Source organism: Desmodus rotundus, chromosome 5 (genome assembly GCF_022682495.2).
Source record: "Desmodus rotundus isolate HL8 chromosome 5, HLdesRot8A.1, whole genome shotgun sequence".
NCBI classification, from domain to species: Eukaryota; Metazoa; Chordata; class Mammalia; order Chiroptera; family Phyllostomidae; genus Desmodus; species Desmodus rotundus.
In genome coordinates this window covers 98,113,134-98,131,862 of record NC_071391.1, presented here as the reverse complement: position 1 = coordinate 98,131,862, position 18,729 = coordinate 98,113,134, and the positions used below count along the sequence as shown (strand labels likewise).

Sequence of the window (18,729 nt, the reverse complement as noted above, 5' to 3'; positions counted from 1 at the left end):
CTATTCCTTTTGTTTAACCAAATGACAGAGGTCAAGGAGAGATTTTTGATGAGAATCACTGATCACTTACCAAATCACTTATCAGAGAACCAGCACTTACAGAGCACTTTGTATGGGCTACGTTGCTCGCGTGGACTTTACCGAACCTCATCATCCTTGGAGAGGCACTGCCATTCTCCTCACTTCAAATGCGTAGTCAAGGTGTAAGGAGGTCCGCTTGCCCAAGGTCACATGCAGACTCCAGAGACTGTGTTCTGAAACCCACACATGGTCTTCAGGATGGCCTTTTATTTACTTTTATCATGTAATAGAATAAAAATCTTATCTACCACATTCAGGTATAACAGATACTCTTTACCCACCTGTGAACTTAAGACAGCCCTTAACCACCTGCTCCCACTTGGTGCAGACCCTCTCACCAGAGTATCCTACCAACACCTGCTCTCCTTCACCTACTGGACTCAGTGTTGCACATAAAGGCCAGGCTTATTTACCTTAAGAAAAAGCAAAAACACCTTCCTTGTGTCAGCGTTCTTTAATATCATCAGGATGGACCCTTCTGGGCATCTGTGAGGGCAATGAATCAATAGAACCCAGAAAGAAAATAACACATAGGTAAGACTTTGGGCCCTGGCTGGTGTGGCTCAGTGGATTGAGCACGGGCTGTGAATGAATAGGTTGCTGGTTCGATTCCCAGTCAGGGCATATGCCTGGGTTGCGGGCCAGGTCTCCAGTGGGGGCCATGTGAGAGGCAACCACACATTGATGTTTCTCTCCCTTTCTCTCTCCCTCCCTTCCCCTCTCTAAAATAAATGAATGAATACAATCTTAAAAAAAAGAGAAAGATTTTGGAATGTATTTCAATGTTTCACAGATCTCCTAAATCTCCAAGTGACCATATAACTTACACTCCAACCAGGACACTAGGAGAGGAAAAGGGGGAACTATCCAGTAGCTACACTGAGGTAACAGGTGGAAGCTGTGGCCACGTGGGCAAAATGGTGGTGTCATCACCTTACTCTGACTTCATCACTGGACTCTCACAGCTCTTCCTACCTGACCCAGAAGCTTCTGCTCCAGTATATGGGCCACAACTTGTCCTGATAATGACCCCATCTTGATGGTGTGACCTGCTGTCTTTTTTTTCCAGCCTCACTGAAGTATAATTGACAAATGAAATTGTAATATATTTAAAGTATACAATGTGATAATTTGGCATACATATAAATTGTGAAAGGAGTCCCACCATCAAGTTAATTAACACACCAATCATGTCATAGTTATTTATTTATTTTTTGGTTGAGAATGCTTAAAGACTTATCCTCTTGACAAATTTCAATGATACAATATACTATTATCAACCAGTCACTACTCTATATATTAGATCCTCAGAACTAATTTACCTTGTAACTGAAACTATGTACCCAACTTGGAGGGTATGATGTTAAGTAAAATAAGTGAAGACAGAGGAAGACAAATAGCACATGGCATCAATTACATGTAGGAAAAAGTCAGAAATGGAGAGGAGAATGGTAGCTGCAGAATGGGGCAGAGGGTGGGGGAAGCTGGCTTGTTGTGGCAATCAGCTCTGGTAGCTCAGCCCTCTCCAGCTCTGCTGAGCTCCTGACAAAAGGCACTCAACTTATTTCATCTTTTTAAGCAAGCACTCTCATCTCTCAGTGGTGAAAACTGTTGCAACAATTGCCATGTGGGCAAACAACAGAATCAAGACAAGTGAGTTCAAGTCTAGCTCAATCATTAACTTAGCACTGTGGCTTAAACTTAAACTTTGGGGCTTGTCTACAAAATGAGGTTACTTGAGTGGGTTTTACTCAATGTTCCCTTCAGGTCTACATGCCAAGATTGTATGACTTATTCTTCTAAAACTATCTTCTGAAAAAGCTAAAAAAATTAAGCAGCAGATTGAAGCTAAACATTTAAAAAAATTATTTTTATAAAGTAACCTTTACAAAGTAGCATTAAAAATAAATAATCTCACAACTCAAGTGTCTGAGAGTGTTGCCCTCACATTGTGTTGTCTGCCACACGCAGGCACACACGCAGCATGTCCTCTCCTCTCCTAAGCAAACACTCAGCGCTTCTTCCAGGTGAACTTCCTGCGGGCTCCCTCTTGGCCTGGCTTCTTCCGTTCCCTGATGCGTGGATCAGCAGTAAGTAGTCCGGCTGCAGCATGAAGAGAGAAGCCGTTACAGACCATGGAAAACGCATGGTGCCAGGTAGAAAAGGAGTAAACCACATGAATTTATAGGTACTGTTAGCAGAGAAAAAACTAGAGGGAAGCAAGCAGACCTAAAAGGATTCACCAGCCTGGTATAAATCTCATGACAACAGTTTGCTTTTCAGTCTTCTAGGATACTTTTCCACTTCTGGGACAAATGCCAGCTACATTATGGTCTGCTTTCCTTATCCCGTGAGGACCAATTCCTTTACGGTTTTTAAAGTTGTTTAACTTCAGATAAAGCTGTTCTTGTGTGCGCAATCACTATTCACTGCAATGGAACTTATCCTGCATCCTCATCATTACATACGGGAAAGTTTTAATGAAGACAAGAGGTAGAGAAGAAACACCTGCGTGGTAAACTATAAGGAGGTAACAGGCACCATATATTAATAGTATATATGAATACACATAAAGTATGACTTACTGAACATATTTGTGTGATAATTCTAATTATTCTAATTTGTGTGATAATAGTATCTCTGGTATTTTGTTTCAGAATCTAAAAAGTAAGTTTTAGGGTTGTATTCTCAGCATAAGCTGTTTATTTTAAAAGAATAAAGTCAGTTTAAAATAGAAGCTCCCATTCTCCCAATCAATCACCAGAAGCAATTATGATTTCTGGGCAATTAGGGCATTACTTTCAGTATATGACTCACATGAAGCATCACAGTTGTGGATGAAGTCACAGTGCATTATTAGTAAACATCACAGATTTCAAAAATACCAGTGAGGAGAAAGCTCTTAAACTGCTTTATAAAAGTGTAAGCAAACCACAGTTTTTCACTGCTTTTTTTTTAATTTTACTCTTCCAACACTAGCATGTCTTTTCATTGGGTACAAAGCTACAGTATTTCATCAGGGAGGTCATAGAATGGCCATACAGCAAAGGAAAACGTCAAGTGCTTCTTACATACCCAGAGCTTTTGCAATTTACTTGGCATGGGATAAAACAAATAATGTTTTGAAAAAAATACAGGCAAGACCTGTCTAAATTCTGCTTTAAATCGTAAGTAATTATGCTTTATTACTTTTGAACAGGCACAGTAACTCAAACTAGCATAATTATTAAGATCCTATCAGATTATTTTAATGATGAGATATGAACCCCATAACATGGCGAACTGTTTATAAACAAATGGATTAAGAGGCTTAAAAATTAACCATCCTAAACCATAGGCAGCACCTATCTGCCACTCAGTATCAGACCCAGCGGCTGGGGGATGGGCAGGGGAGCAGGGAGGACCTGTGGCCAACATGTAAGGGACAGATCCAGGTCACGCAGCACCCACAGCACTGTCTTTGCTTCATAAATAGTGTAAAGAAAATCTTCAGCTAGAACCATCCTGATCTATTCTAAATGCTGAAGCAGTGCCCTAATGAACAAGTTGACTGCATATTCATTCCCACACTTGTGTCCACGACCAAGTCATGGCGTCACACAAAGCAAGACAACATAAAATTTGAACTAACATCACAATGGAAAAATGGGAATCTCCAATAGTTCTAAAAATAAATACCTTAAAGGCTTCACCATTAAATCCAATAATTATTATAACTTTTCATGATAAAACAAAAACAATCTATCTGTTAAACATAATTGAGCAATGTTTAAACTGCTGTTAAACATTGGTTCTGCTGTTAAACTGGTTCTTGTTAAAATGGTTCTGCCTTAAGATCAAAATAAATTTCCCCTGATGCTGGCAGTGTCTTCCTTTTCTTTTTCTAATTCAAGTTCACTTTGTAGAAATCAAAACTGAAAAATGTTATGGTTCTAGAGCATGAAAAGAGAGGCCAGAAAACTGCAACATTGCATATTTAACTGAGTGTTTTCTCACTAATTTCAGGTGAGTAGCACAAGAATAAAAGAAATACTTATAGACAGTATGGGACAACTGGGCCCCTCCCACCACAATCCATACCTTGTCTCATCCACTCGACCTCTTCCTCGGTGACAAAACTGCACAAAGCTCTGGCCATTGCCAAGCGTATTGCTCCAGCTTGCGCCGACCTCCCACCCCCCGCGACTGTGCAGGTCACATCGTGCTTTCCAAGTCGGTCAAGGAAGTGGAAAGGGAACATCAACTGTTCTCTAAAGCACATCACCAGAAATGTGGTTAAGTTGATTATAAAATACTTGGTTTTATAAATGGTTCACATTTTGACCATTTAGAATGGTTTGCTGAGAGCAAGGTTTATTTCTCTAGGATATGGCAATATACTATGTCACTGTTGATTCTTTTTATCTCCATAAGAACTATTGAGGCTTGGAAATAACCTTGTAAAGAAATCTTCAATTTGGGAATCTCCATTACTCAACTGACTCTAACTTGCTGGAGTCAATGATCAGGTATAACATTAACAGGCTTTCCCATGCAGTTATCAGCTGTCATCTGGACCCACTAAATAGAGGGTATTATAATGCATTTGTATAAAGCAGGGGTATCAAACTCATTTTCACCGGGGGCCATATCAGCTTCACGGTTGCCTTCAAAGGGCCAAATATAATTTTAGGACTGTATAAATGTAATTACTCCTTAACTAGGGGCAAGAAGCTGGCATTGCTGCCAGGTAGAAACAAGGTACCGGGTGGGATGAAACCAAGGTGGAGGGCTGGATTCAGCCCATGGGCCTTGTGCCTGCCACCTGTGGCATGATGTATATGTGTAATGCTCATCCTGATACGGTTGGTTTTTAAAGTTACTAAAATCACATTCAACTTTTTTCTCCCCACCGAAACACATATCGCTATTAATAGTTCTCTAAGCTGCAGGGCCCTGCTACCTGCCTGATGCCAGGTGGCACACTGTACAACCCTAGTTGGGCCTGCTTCCCTCAATAGTGAGTGCCCATGTGGCCTCAGGCAGGCCCCACAGGATCAGAGAATGGAACACAGAACATGGCCCTGGACCTTCTCTTGCTCAAGTGAACAGTATTCACTGAATACTGCTTAAGTGCCAGGTGCAATGTTCACCACCACCTTTGTCAAGCATTTTGATTTTGCTACTTTGCTTTAATATCTCTGCTGAGTTTTTATTTAGAAAAGTCGATTGATATTGCATTTTGCTTGCTTTGTTTGACACTGTAGCTTTCTAGACCCCAAACGAAGCTTATAATAACACAGTGAAACCGAAAGATGGATACAGTCAGAACATTCAAGTGTCACTTCTTGGACTACATTAGGAAAATAATCACATGCAGCAAGATGTATCAAATAGGACCTTCAAGGGCATGGTTCACGGAATTTGTAATAATATTGTTTCAATAGAGATATTGTTTTAAAAGGAAAACAACATAAATCTATATTGTTTTTTTGAACAAATGTTTCAAAGCAACCAAATAAAAAATAAGAATGCTATAAAAATAGTACAGTTATAATAGCCATATTATCATAATAAGTAAAGAAGATTTAGAGACGGATAATCTAATCCCACCATTTCATTCACTCCAGCAGGAAACAGAGGCCAAGAGAAAATCTGGGGGCCTGTCGGGTGCACGTATCACAGGAGGTCTGTGCACTGCCTACACAGCTCAGTGAGTTACCGGCGTGGTGACATCACAAACAGCTCTGGTCACCCCCTTGTTCGGGAGTTTAAACATTTATTGTCTTAAGTCCTAAAATTTTAAGATTCCCCAACACATGCTTATTAAAGAAACTAGACTAAAATTCAGAAAAAAATTCTTTATAATTTACTCACGATATATCACTACAGTAGTCAGGGTAAGAAAGAACCATTTTGAAACAGAAAAGAAAGAACCTTTGGGAACAGTCTAGATAGTTGAGAAGTTGGTGTATACTGAGGTAAAATACTAAATTTATAAACAGATGAAAAAATACCCAAAGGGTAATAATAATAAAATAATTATATTGTTATTGATTTTAATTAATCTGACTACAAACTGGTATATGCAAAATGTTACATGGCTTGAAAATAGTTCCCAATTCATCTTCTCTCCTTTCAGGGATCCCAGATGAAATCCTGAGTTAAAAGAATCACATTTATTTTGTTCCTTATTATATAATAAAAGTTACTTTGAAAAAAATAAACAATCAATTTTCTCATTTCTATCTTCTCTGGATGCTACTCCTAGGGCACTGATTCTATTAATATTAGCATGTAACTTAAAATACATATAATTGCATAGTCTCTTTTAATTTTCTATAGTTACTTAAAATGCTAACCATATCTCTTCTGCTACATGGTTAGTGCTGTGTGAGTAATGTCTTTCTTTAATACAGATGATCAATTACAGTTGCTTTATTGGTTGACTGATAGAGCAAAGGCCTTTCCAAATCAGAAAGGTTATTAATCTTGGTATTCCATAGTACCAGGCACACAGTAATAAATGGTTAAGTGAATAAATGAATAAAAAATTTCTGAAGATGTTGGGAAAGCAACATAGTCAACATTTGTTGCTGTTTGTGTAAAAGCAGCCTAAAGAAAGGTCCCTGGAAAGGTAAGTAAGCAGTTCAATTGACTTTCAGACAACATCTTAGAGATCATCAAGTTCAACTCCCTCCTACCAATTAGAAGTGACCTTTAAGCATCTTGGCTGTGCTCACACAGTTAAGAAACAGAGCTAGAAGCAAGATCACCCGACTTTTGGTTCAGCAGTCTTCCTACTGGTCAGCATCCCCTTACCAGTGAATCTATAAGCTCCTGAGTTGCTCCTACAAGAGGAAAGGCAGTCCACAGCTAGTATGGCTTCCCTAAATCCCTACAGCTTCTTAATGAGGATGAGATGGTTTAGCTGCCTGTTCCCATGAAGGCTAGGCTTAGGGTTCCCAATCAGGTAGAAAGTTTCTTGACAGAAGTCAGATCATAATAGCTGTGATATCTTCACAATACCCAGAAAAAGACTGGACCATAGACAATCCCTATTAAATGTCTATTGAACTCAAAATGAAGAATAAGTTCTGAGAATATATTTTAATTGTGCAATCAAGCCAAAATTGAGACTGTATGTTAAATCATCAGAGTTGTATCAGAAAACAAATTAACAGGCAAGTATCGGTCAAATGCCATTCCTCCTAAGCAGTCCCCAATGCTGAAGCAATGGGTCTCTCTGGCTTTTCTTAAGAGAAATGAGAACTTCCTCCATCCGTTCCCTATGAAGATGATGGCACAATTACTTTAATTCATATTGAATGGAGTTAGAGTGGACTACTTGACACAAACACACATACAAATAAAATAAACAGTTCTTTTTTGAAGTCATCATTCTGTCCAGGAGCTTACACCATTACATTCGCAGGGTCCCCTTTCCCTTCCATAAGCACTGGGAACGTAAGAATAATGACAGTAAATACTGGGAAAGTAATAACTATCTCAAGAATAGGCCTTTGCATGGGACTCACAAAGAGGCCTAACATGAATATATGTAGAGGATTTGAATTATAACACCCATTTATGATTCATGTGATTCCTGTCTCTTTCCCCATGGGATACACAGTTCAAAAAAGTAAAACTGTCCATATTTAGCACTGGGAACTAAGCAAAGCCTGATGAGCTCTTATTTTAAGGAATAAATGGCAGGTTTCTCTGACTGATAGATCACACACACACACACACACACACACACACACACACCCCCCTACTTCCTCTGAATAGGAAAACGTCCAAAGTGATAGAGCAGACTTTTTCTAATATTTGTGATGGCCAAGGCTGGTTTCTGTTGTTGTTTTGTTTGGTGCATGACCAGCCCTAGAAATCTACTTTTCTTACATTTTGGCTGAATTTCAGAATGTAAGATATATGTGAAACACCTGAATTCCAGTAGCAGCTGATGAAGAAGATTCAATTAAGGAGGAATTTTTAAGAAATGTTTCTTAAAAATCTGGAAAACCACATAAAAAAGACTGATAGTTTCCCTCCAGCTAGTTTGATAAATTATATTGGAAAAGAGAAATAATCATTGGTAAAGACAAATACAATCAGAAAATCACAAGCCTTAATGAACTAATCATAATGTATAATGAAATATATTTTCTTTAAAAACAAAAAGCAAAAGCAAAACCAGACACTGACCTGTCCTGTGTCACGGGGAAGTAAAGCAGGTAATCGATTCCATTAACTTTTATTCTCCCACTTCCATGTTTATAAACAACTGCCTCTGCTTTTGCACTCTTTCTCTTACCTTTGAAAATATAAAACTTCTATTAGTAAAAATCTGATAAACCACGGCTTTGAGACAATAAAACTACATGAAAAGTTTTTTCTTCTGAATAACAATATATAGCAGCATATACAGAAAGTTCTAGGACTTCTACAAGTCAAATAAAAATAAAGCAGGTAAACTACACCATAATTGATGTAATAAAGCTTATTATGAGGTAATTCTGTTCTGCAATTCCATCTGAATAAAACTACAATAATTTCAAGTTAGTTTTTCACAAGCAACAAAGTAATTCACATTTATATAACTTAAAAAAATCAACTGTCATTTTATATTGAATAAAAATATAATATTCAATAAAATATAATGTATAATCACAATTTTTTAAATATTTGAGAAATGTGACAAAATATAATTGATAGAAATGAAAGTAATCCTCAGAAAAGGTCACATTTCTCTGGAAACATTAGTTAAAAATGACAAAGCGATGATATTAAGTTTTTAAGAGCTGCAGATCTATCATTTAATACATTAATTTTTAAGTTACACCATGTGAAATGACTTTGCACATCTACACAAGAAATGTGAGTGAGGATCTAAAGTTTTCACATTTCATAGTGTCAGCATCTGATATGCAGACTCACTGAGCATTTTCATTTTATAAGAAAACTGTATTATAAATACTTTTTCCACCAGTTGAAATGTGAAAATAAGATTTAACATAACTCTGTGAAAATAAAAAGGGTTCAGATGATTATGTAGGAATGTGTCCACATTTTTTCTTGGGACATTGTAAGGTTCTATTTTTGAAAACTTCCAATAGAATCTTTGAATAGAATCTTTAAAATGAGGAAATCCAATGCTGTAGTAGCAAAAATAAACAAACAAATCATATGAATGGAGAGGATAACTAGTTTCTCAATCATCATGGAATTTATTTTTCCTCCATGGAATGTCATTACCTTCGCTTGTGCTGAAGGCCATTCCCTGCTCATCATACTGCAGAGGCTCAATCAGCTGTTTCTTTGATTGAATAGTTACACTCCTATGAAAGCTTTGCAAAAATTCTTTTTCAGCAGCACCACACCGCAGTGTCAACATCCTTTCCAGCAGCCGAATGAACTGTGCATACTGCAGACAATAAAAATTCATTAGAAGATGCAAGTGTAATTGCATTTGCTAAATTTCTTCTATTTTTATAGACCTGATCTTTCCAATGTTGCTTTTCTTGATGAATTTTGACAGGATGACACTTTGGCACCTTCATGTTGCTTTTAGAAAATCGTGTAGACACAGCACTTGCCCTGTGGATCTTTAGTACTCTCAGTCTTTTCTTTTGAGAAATAAAGAGATTTATCATTTAAAGAAAAGTCAATTTCTCCATATTTTGATGACATGAAATTGAGAGTTAAATTCATTTCCAAAAAAATATTTAGATGATCTTCAAATGTAATTTTTACTTTTATTAGAATCTTATCTAGAGAAGCTTCATAAATAATTTCTAGTAAGTTATGTATAGTAAAATGGGGAGAGTTTGATTTTGAGAACACGTACCTCTTAAATTATATCTCATAATACATTTGGCAAATATATCTTTAGCTGTTCAAGCTGTGTTACTTTAATGTTTATGATTTCCTTTAAAACCGAACAATCAAGCTATTTAAAAATTCAAGAGATACTTGACTTAAAGGGCAACCTCTTGAAATAAATTATCCTTGCTACTCTGTGCATTTTTTAAATAGTTCTTGAACATGTGATTAGAAAGTAAACAACTTGGTATTAACCCCTTAAAATTAGAAGCCAGAATAATCATTCTAAAGTGTTTATGCAGAAGGAAACAACTAATACTTGAAATCCTTAGTTAATATGAAGAGTGAAACCTAATTTTGATAACCTTATTTATGTTTTCGCCAACCCTAAAAGTCACATTCACCTTGTTACCATTGCCTTTAGTGTGAAAATCTGCCATTAAATACATAAAAATCTCACCAACAGGATTAAAAGGGCTACTTCAATTACTGTTTCCTGTGATGTTACAATAAAAGAGAAGGAAATTGCCCTGACTAGTGTGGCTCAGTGGGTTGGGTGTTGTCCCACAAATTGAAAGGTTGCTGGTATGATTCCAGGTCAGGGCACATGCCTGGGTTGCAAGCCAAGTCCCCGGATGGAGGCATGTCAGAGGCAACAGGTTAATGTTTCTCTTGCACACTGATGTTTCTCTCCCTCTCTTTCCCCTCTCTCTAAAAATAAATAAATAAAATCTTAAAAAGTGAGAGAGAGAGAGGGGGGGGGAGAGAGATAGAAGACAGTTTTCTAAGCAAGGGGGAAATACTTAGCCCCCTATGGTACCAGCCTGACAAAACTCCAATCTTCCCCTCCCTTTCAGGCCTATTTCCTTTGTTCTCAGCTATTCTCTCAATTCTATCACACAGTGTGACTACTGGTGAACCTACCAAGGGGAAACTACAGGTATAACACAGCCTTGCTCATGAACTAAGAAGTTTGAGAAGTCATTGTCCACTCTGCCTCCTGCATCTTGATACCAGACTGCAGCTTCAGGATTTCTTCTGATGGCCAGTACCCCAAATGTACAGAAGACATACATACATATGCACACCTGCGATAATGTCTTTGGGATGTTTTCAAAAGGAAAACAAATAGACATACCTGCACTATAAAAATCAAAGCAGCCAGAAAACAGCGGAATCAATAGAATGATGTACGTGTTCAATGACAAAGCAAAGGGAGATTTTTTCAGTTAGATCCAAGTGCATCAATACTGATTTCACAGTTAGTACGTTAGAAACTAACTCTAGACCAGGGGTGTCAAACTCATTTTCACCAGGGGCCACATCAGCCTCGCAGTTGCCTGCAAAGGGCCGAATGTAATTTTACGACTGTAGAGGTGTAACTACTCCTTAACGAAGGGCAAGGAGCTCGGCGCTGCAGCAGATAGAATAAAGGTGGAAGGCCGGATTCGGCCCGTGGGCCTTGTGCTTGCCACCTATGCTCTGGACCTACTACTCACTCACCAAATGCCTGACACCCTGCTTAAACAAACTGCAATTTTACCATATCATTAATTTATCCAATATGTTAAATGAGATAAAGGGCAATTTCAGTACCTTAAAATCTACAGGGTGGCAAGGTACTAACATTAGCCACTGCCAAGGAAAAAAGGAAAACAGGAAATGGGACAATTTTGAAATTAATCTACACTGAAATCTTCCAAAAATAATCTAAATTTAGAACATCAAGATATTTAAAACATCAAATTTCCTCTCATCATACTGGCAATATATTGTAACATTTAGCAAAATAAGAATCTGAGACCTAAATAGGACATCACATTCATCTGGTGAGTTTGTTAAAAATACTGATTCCTATATGACATCCCCTGAAACTCTGAGCTATGCCTGATTCTTAAAATTACATTTTGTAACCAGCATTCCAAGTGATCCTGACACAGGTGGTTCTACAGATTCCATGATGAAAAACAGTGGCCTCAGAGATACTTCACATGGGTAAGCCAAAAAAGCAGTAAATTGTATGAAGGTAAGCATGTGCTTTATTCCTTTTCTACTTAACCTGCAACAGCTACTTACACTTACCATTAGTTTGTAAAGTTAGCCATCTCCTTTTCTGAAGGAGATGAAAAAAGACATCTATTGTGCTTCCCTAGAACAACTAACAGAGGACACCAGGGCACTGAGATAAGGAAGGTCTGGAGACCAGGCATGTCACCTTCCTGACCACAGGTAAGGTCCTTCCTGGCAAAAATCAACTATAAATATGTTTTGAGGAACATTACTATTAAGGTCCTAAAACAGCAATTGTCTGCATTATTATGACACAGGTCCCCTTAAATCTGAAAAGATTAATTACTCACATCTTGATCTGACAGTTTTTCCACTAACATTTCTTCTAGTTCCTCCTTCAACAGCCATCTGCTGCCAATCAGGTCTCTGTTAAAATATCACATAGATACTCTTTTAAATTAACCATGCAATTAGAGTTGTATCATAAAAAATCTCGTATGTAGTAGCAATGATTGATCAGGAAAGAAATTTTTGTACTATGTAGCTGTAAAATTTCATTCAAGTAAATTGTTTTTCTGATATAATAATACTTCATGTCCTCAATCTACTCTAGAAAAGACATCCAATCTAGCAAATGTTTTGTTTGAAGAGTTAACATACCACTGTGGAAATCATTTGGTATTAAAAGCCACCAGATTTCTTAAAAATTAAAATTTCACTTGTTTTTCATAATTTACTTCCAAGGAGATGTTATGGATGCAAAGTTAATCTGTCAATGGACTAAAGTAGTAGTAAACTCCAAATAAAGGGCTAGGGGTAGTTACAAGTTAAACAAGATATGTTCAAAGATGTATTTTTGCATAACAAAAAATATATTAAGCACCAAAATTTATGAAGAAAAATATATGAAGGCCAAAATTTAAAACTGGTTGCTTAAGACGGTGGATCTAATCTATCACTGTTGGCTAAATGAAAGCACAACCCTTGAAATACTAAACAACAACAACAAAAACCCAAACAACCCCCCTCCACAACCATGTAGAAGTAAACTAAGTAAACGTGTAGCTAGCTATACGAGGCCTTTCCAGAAAGTATCCAGCCATATACTACAAAAAGAGACATTTACTGAAGCAGATACAAGAAACACTGTACACAGGACAATGACGCCTTAGTTCCCTCCAAAGTAGCACCTTGGGACCTCACACAGTTCTCCCAATCGATATCAGCTACCCCATCATATTTCCTTGAATCTCATCAATGGTCTGAAATCTCTTCCCTTTCAAAGGTGACTTTAGTTTTAGGAAAAAAAAAAAGTTGCAGGGGACCAAATCTGGGTTTCGGGGGGAGCTGAGTCACCTGGGTGATTTGATGTTTTACCAAAAAACTCTGCACGAGATGTGATGCATGAGTGGGTGGTGTGTTGTTGTGATGAAGCTGCCAATCACTAGTTGCCCTTAGTTGTGGACTTCTGAATCATCCGAATAGTTTTTGCGGAGGAATGTTCAAGTTTAATGCAAAAGTTGATGCAGATTCATTGTTCTACTCGCTCATTTCAAATGTGACAGCCACACAGTACACATGCTCACTCAGCGGCGTCTACCACCCCCAATGACTGGTACAGTGAAGTCATCATGGTTCACACACGTGCATTCCAGTCCACTCTCCTTGGTTACCACATTACAATGATGTTGCTCAAACTGTTCTAGTTATATTAACAATGGCTGGACTTTTTCTGGACAGACCTCGTATACACAAAAATTCTGAGGATATCATACTCAAATATAGTTATTAAATACCATTTAGTACATAAATATAGAGTGAAGTAACATAAAAATAATAACCATAATATTTACTTCCTCTCAAACAAAAAAAAATCACCTATTATTTTGACCTCTAACTTTAATGATTAATGCTGAAAAATACAGAACCAATTTCTAGGCTTAAGCTATGCTTGAAAAACATTAATAATAACTGGCTTGTTTTTAGTCCAAATCTTTCATATATCTTAATGCAAGAACTTACTTGGTTTTAGCCTCTTCTGAAAATAGACCTTTGGCTTGCAACTCATTTTTATGTTTTTCTAAATTGAGTAGCTTTCCGTAAGCATCCTATGGCAAACAAAATACACATACGAAAATAAAAGAGATGGTACATTATTACTTCTATTTTATATTTTCCTTGAACACCCCTTACTTTGAAAGTGACCTCCTCAAATTATCCTGCTGCATAGCAAGTAATATGGAAGAGACTTTTTAATAATACTATTTTGCACTCAAACTAAAAATGGGAGAGTAATTTCAATGAGACTTTAGTATAATGTATACATTAACTGATTTTTAAGTAACTCTATAAGAAACAACTCCAGTGAGGTTGGTAAAAACAAAACAAAGCTACAACTATTTTCCTTAGAGTTCCACAGCCAGGAACAAAAATTCTCCTTAGAAAACAATCTTAATTTATATAGCAATATACACTTTAACTTAGAGACTTAATCAGTAAAAGTTGTGGTATTTATAGCTGAACTACTTATCTTATTTATAAAATATTTAAATCCTCACTAGGCAGTATCTTAAAAACAGTTTTCCATTTATTTTTCATTACCTGATTTATTTTGTTAATACATTTTTTTAACAAAGTCTGTGAATGTATGACTTGTTAAACTGTAATTCAAGCAGGGGAAAAATTTGCCATTTTGTTAGAACTTGGCAATAAAGATTATCAATGAAATATATTTTCCAGAAAATGGGTTTACAACAAACAGAATGTACTGTCTCCCATTTTTTTGTTTGAACAAACTTAAGTATTTGAAGACTCACATCCAATATGCGAGTATTCATTTATAATTTACACATAACTTACCATAATAATACCTAATGAACAAATAGGTATCTTCAAAGAATGAGTTAGACATGATATGATATTTTTTCTCACTAATCATGACACTTTCCAATGTCATTAGCTAATGTCAGAAGACAAAACTTATTACAGATAGAGATGTTCACCCATATCTCCAATAGTCTTAATCATTTCAAACTTGTGGGGCAGTTTCTTATGGGCTCTGATTAGACTGCCATAACCTGTCTATGTTGCTAATAAATAGTTTGTTCTAATAGAAGTGTCCCTTTGCCACTGTCTTTTATTTACTAGTGCTTGCATTTTATTATCTTCATTCTATAACTCTTTTCAGGAATTCATCTCTCTCATGGGGGAAAAATGTGAAAAAAAAGAAAAAAGAACATGAACACTGAGTCTTTGAGTTTCACAAATACAGGTGAGAAAAGCTGAGGCTGTACTCAATGGGCTAAGAATTCTCAGTGATAAGGCTCTAAAAGTTCATTTCTTGTGGCTGAGGAGACTCAAGAGCATTTTTTGTTTGATTTTATTTTGTTTTTCAATAGGGCTAGTAGAATTGATTGGTGAGTAAAGACAAAGAAAAGAAGCAGAAAAAAGAAGAGAAACAGCAGTCAGAAGCTGTAAAACTGGGGCTGAGCTATAGATTCTAACATGGACATGAGTATTTCAAACAAAGTGAAGCAATCATAGTTCAGGAATCAGTAACGTAAGTTCCCAGGGCAGCAGCAGCAGAAGCATCCAAGCCTAAATCTGGCTAGATGTGTAAATTTGCAGGTCCCACACCAGACTTTCAGAAAAGGACCTTCTGTGGTGAGGGCAGTGATCCATTTCAATGATGCCTCCAAGAGATGTGCACTAAAAGTTTGGATTTGCACATTAGGACTATGGAGAGGTGAGTTCAATGCGACAGCAAAGGACAAATTAAGTCAATTTGATTCTATTGTTCTAATTAAGGATAACTATGTCTACAACTATATTCAAGGTACAAATCCATCAGCTGTAGCAGTAGAAGGTATGTGACAATTTAAAATAAACAACTGTCTACCCTAAAGAAAGCAAGAACTAATGTGAACAACCCATGTAAAATTTGTAGCTCCTATTCATCTTAAAATTTTATAACTTGCCTCCTAAGAATTGGTAAGCCTCATTTGACTGGTTGTGGTTAGGGTACTTCTGACTCATTTCTTTTTCTTTTTTAAATTTTTATTTATTTTTCTTTTTTTAATTTTTATTCCGTTACAATTGTCTGCATTTTCTCCCCTTCCCTCCACCCTACCCCAGCCAGTCCCACCTCCCTCTCCCACCTCTATCCTCCCCCTTGATTTTGTCCTTGTGTCCTTTATAGTAGCTCCTATAGACCCCTCTCCCCACTGTCCCCTCCTTGACTCATTTCTAAAGGTGCAGATAGTAGTTTGTGACCCCCAACTGAATAGTGTATCAGAAAAATTTCTACGCACCTGTTTTGAGAAACACATTCTCAAGTGCTCTGAATAGGCAAAATACAGGGAAAGACCCACAAAATGAATCCTGATATGAAATGGACAGACACAGTGCAAACAGCATCTACTGTGTACCAGACCCCAGCCAGACTGCTACGTCTGGGGACTCTGGTAAAAGGATGGTGCCACTAAGAGCCTGACTGCATAATTCAGAGATGTTGTGTTTTTCAAATCTAGCTAAGAAAATATAAATCCAAGAGAACATCAGCAACAGTAATAAGATACCCTCCCCTGCTTGTAAGGGTCTATTTAATTTTCTGGAATAACAAAGCAACTTGAATAAAAATAACTAACCTGCTTCACAGGGAAGTTTCAAGCCAAAGTTTAGGCTGCTAAATTAATTCATCATCATTTTCCAGTGACATTTGAGCAATTTTACCTTAAGTCCCTATTTTTCTTAAAATTTTATTTCACTATGCTATTACCATCCAGTGTTATATTTAGCTCCATAATAATTTATAAATAGTATAAAATAATCAGAAAAAGTACAGGATATGAGAAAACAACTGAAAAGTACATGTCCAATTTCAGACATGGTAAATTCTATTCATTTTTGACAAATGTTAACACTTTGGTGGTTGTAATTCGTCAAATTAAGTAACGCTCATTAAGCCATCCCTTATACTTTAAATAGGAAAATATACGCAAACTACTTAGCACAGTGCCTGACCTATGCTAACAGTCAAGAAATGACAGCAGGGGTGAGGGATGGCATTCAAGAGTCTAACAGTTGAGAAGCAATTTTATTGGTGCATCATTTCTATTTTTCTTTCTTTTCTAAATAATAAAACAACTCTTCAGATTCTATCTTGGTTAGAAACAACAGTTCTCTGGAAAGCAGATTCTATAGCTTCAATTCCCTGAAGAGATGTGTACTAATTTACATAAAAAAATCCTTGAGGGTATAAAATATGCCAGAACTGTCAACAACACAGGTTATCACTGGCAGCTTTTGGTATATTGTTAAATTTCCACTTAATTTTTAAGGGACACTAGAGAATTGGTATGACCCACCTATGCTAAGTTTATATACTATATTTAGTAGTGAAATTTTCAATTATGACAGGATAACCCAGATGTGAAATGCTGAATCATTAATCACAGTTATGATTAATATTTCATAAAATCAAAGCAAGCCTATCCACCCTTGTGTCATCAGATTTCCGTAATGTATGAGTCAAATTTAGAAGGTGCCTAATTTGAAAATACCAGATGCTCAGGTTGCAGAAAAGAAGTGCTTAAACTAAACCCTTCCAAGAATGTGAGCAATATGATTTTTCGTCTAAAAGTCTGATTTTAGTCTTCTAAAATCTGTTTTGGTTATTATAATCATGTAGAAATTCCATTTTAGGAAGGATAAATGAATGACATTTCTTGGGAGAGTGGTACAGGAAAGTCAACTGTATTTTGATATACAATTATATGTATCATACTAATAATTATCATCTTAGGTACTAGATCAGAAACAGAAAAGTAACACACTTAAAATGTTTTTTTTAAAGAATCACAGAAAGTCAATTTCCTAAACAACAATCTTCTTAATTTTTTGGCTTTGTGCATATACAGAATCAGATGAAATAATTATAACTCATTTATCATGGCTTCTGTTATTTATCCAAAGTTCCAAGGGACGTATTTCTATTGTAGACCCTTGCTATCACTTTGTAAAAACAATATGCTACATAGTTTACACACCATATAGTGTTATTCAACATAAAAAGGGAAATAGTCCCATATGTAGGTCATACAGAAAAGTACTCTGGGAAAGTACTCATCTAGGAGAATTATATAAAAATGTTTGTAACTCACATACCATATATTTTTACTACTCAAAGTAACATTCCGCCATATAGTATAACAATTATACTATCATAAAAATAACCTGATTAAAACAACAGAGACTGTAAGTTGAATTAGCTTTTAAAAATTATTTTTTAAAATTAAGCACATGCAAGATATACAATGGTAATTATTCCTATGTGAGGAAAATGTGTATCAAAGATAGTTCTGTAACAGCAGTTTCTATTGCTGAATTAATTCCTGAGGTCAAGAAAAGTCTTAAAACAGCACACAGATGTCAGCATTAGTCTGCAGCACATTAAAAACTAAGCACATTCCATAGTTGTAGTTATTTCACAGTATCTGACTGTGAGAAGGGTCACTATGTTAATTCCATTTTGACAGATAAAAGCACTACATCAGGAGTTTTAAATGTTCACCACAGGTTACTGAGATGTGAAGGAAGGGAGACCTCTGTGACTCCAAGTCCCGGACTTGTGCTTCACCAGGTTTGGGTTCCCCGCCTGAAGAGCCCAACGTTTCCCCTGGGGCTCCTCTGCTCTGTAAGTCACTTAAAACAAACTGCAGAATTTCTAAATAAGCCAGGAGCTTCTTTCAAAAGGCAAATTAATCCTGTTTATGCATAAGTTATTAGAATTAGAATTACCTGGTTTTGTTTCATATTTTATTTTAACTCAGTAGA

General features: G+C 36.5%; 1 protein-coding gene across 1 annotated transcript in view; it reads right to left on the bottom strand.

Annotated features, from left to right (window-relative positions):
- Nucleotides 1-1,269: 1,269 nt before the first annotated feature.
- Nucleotides 1,270-18,729, bottom strand: part of MRPS9 (mitochondrial ribosomal protein S9) — a 52,263-nt gene continuing 34,803 nt past the window's right edge. Inside the window, exons 6-11 of the mRNA XM_024571810.3 lie at nt 13,918-14,003; nt 12,246-12,321; nt 9,319-9,487; nt 8,269-8,377; nt 4,162-4,331; nt 1,270-2,184 (exon numbers count right to left, since the gene is read on the bottom strand). Coding sequence (XP_024427578.2) covers nt 2,093-2,184; nt 4,162-4,331; nt 8,269-8,377; nt 9,319-9,487; nt 12,246-12,321; nt 13,918-14,003 — 702 coding nt within the window. The 3' untranslated portion in view covers nt 1,270-2,092. The remainder of the gene's footprint in view (nt 2,185-4,161; nt 4,332-8,268; nt 8,378-9,318; nt 9,488-12,245; nt 12,322-13,917; nt 14,004-18,729) is intronic.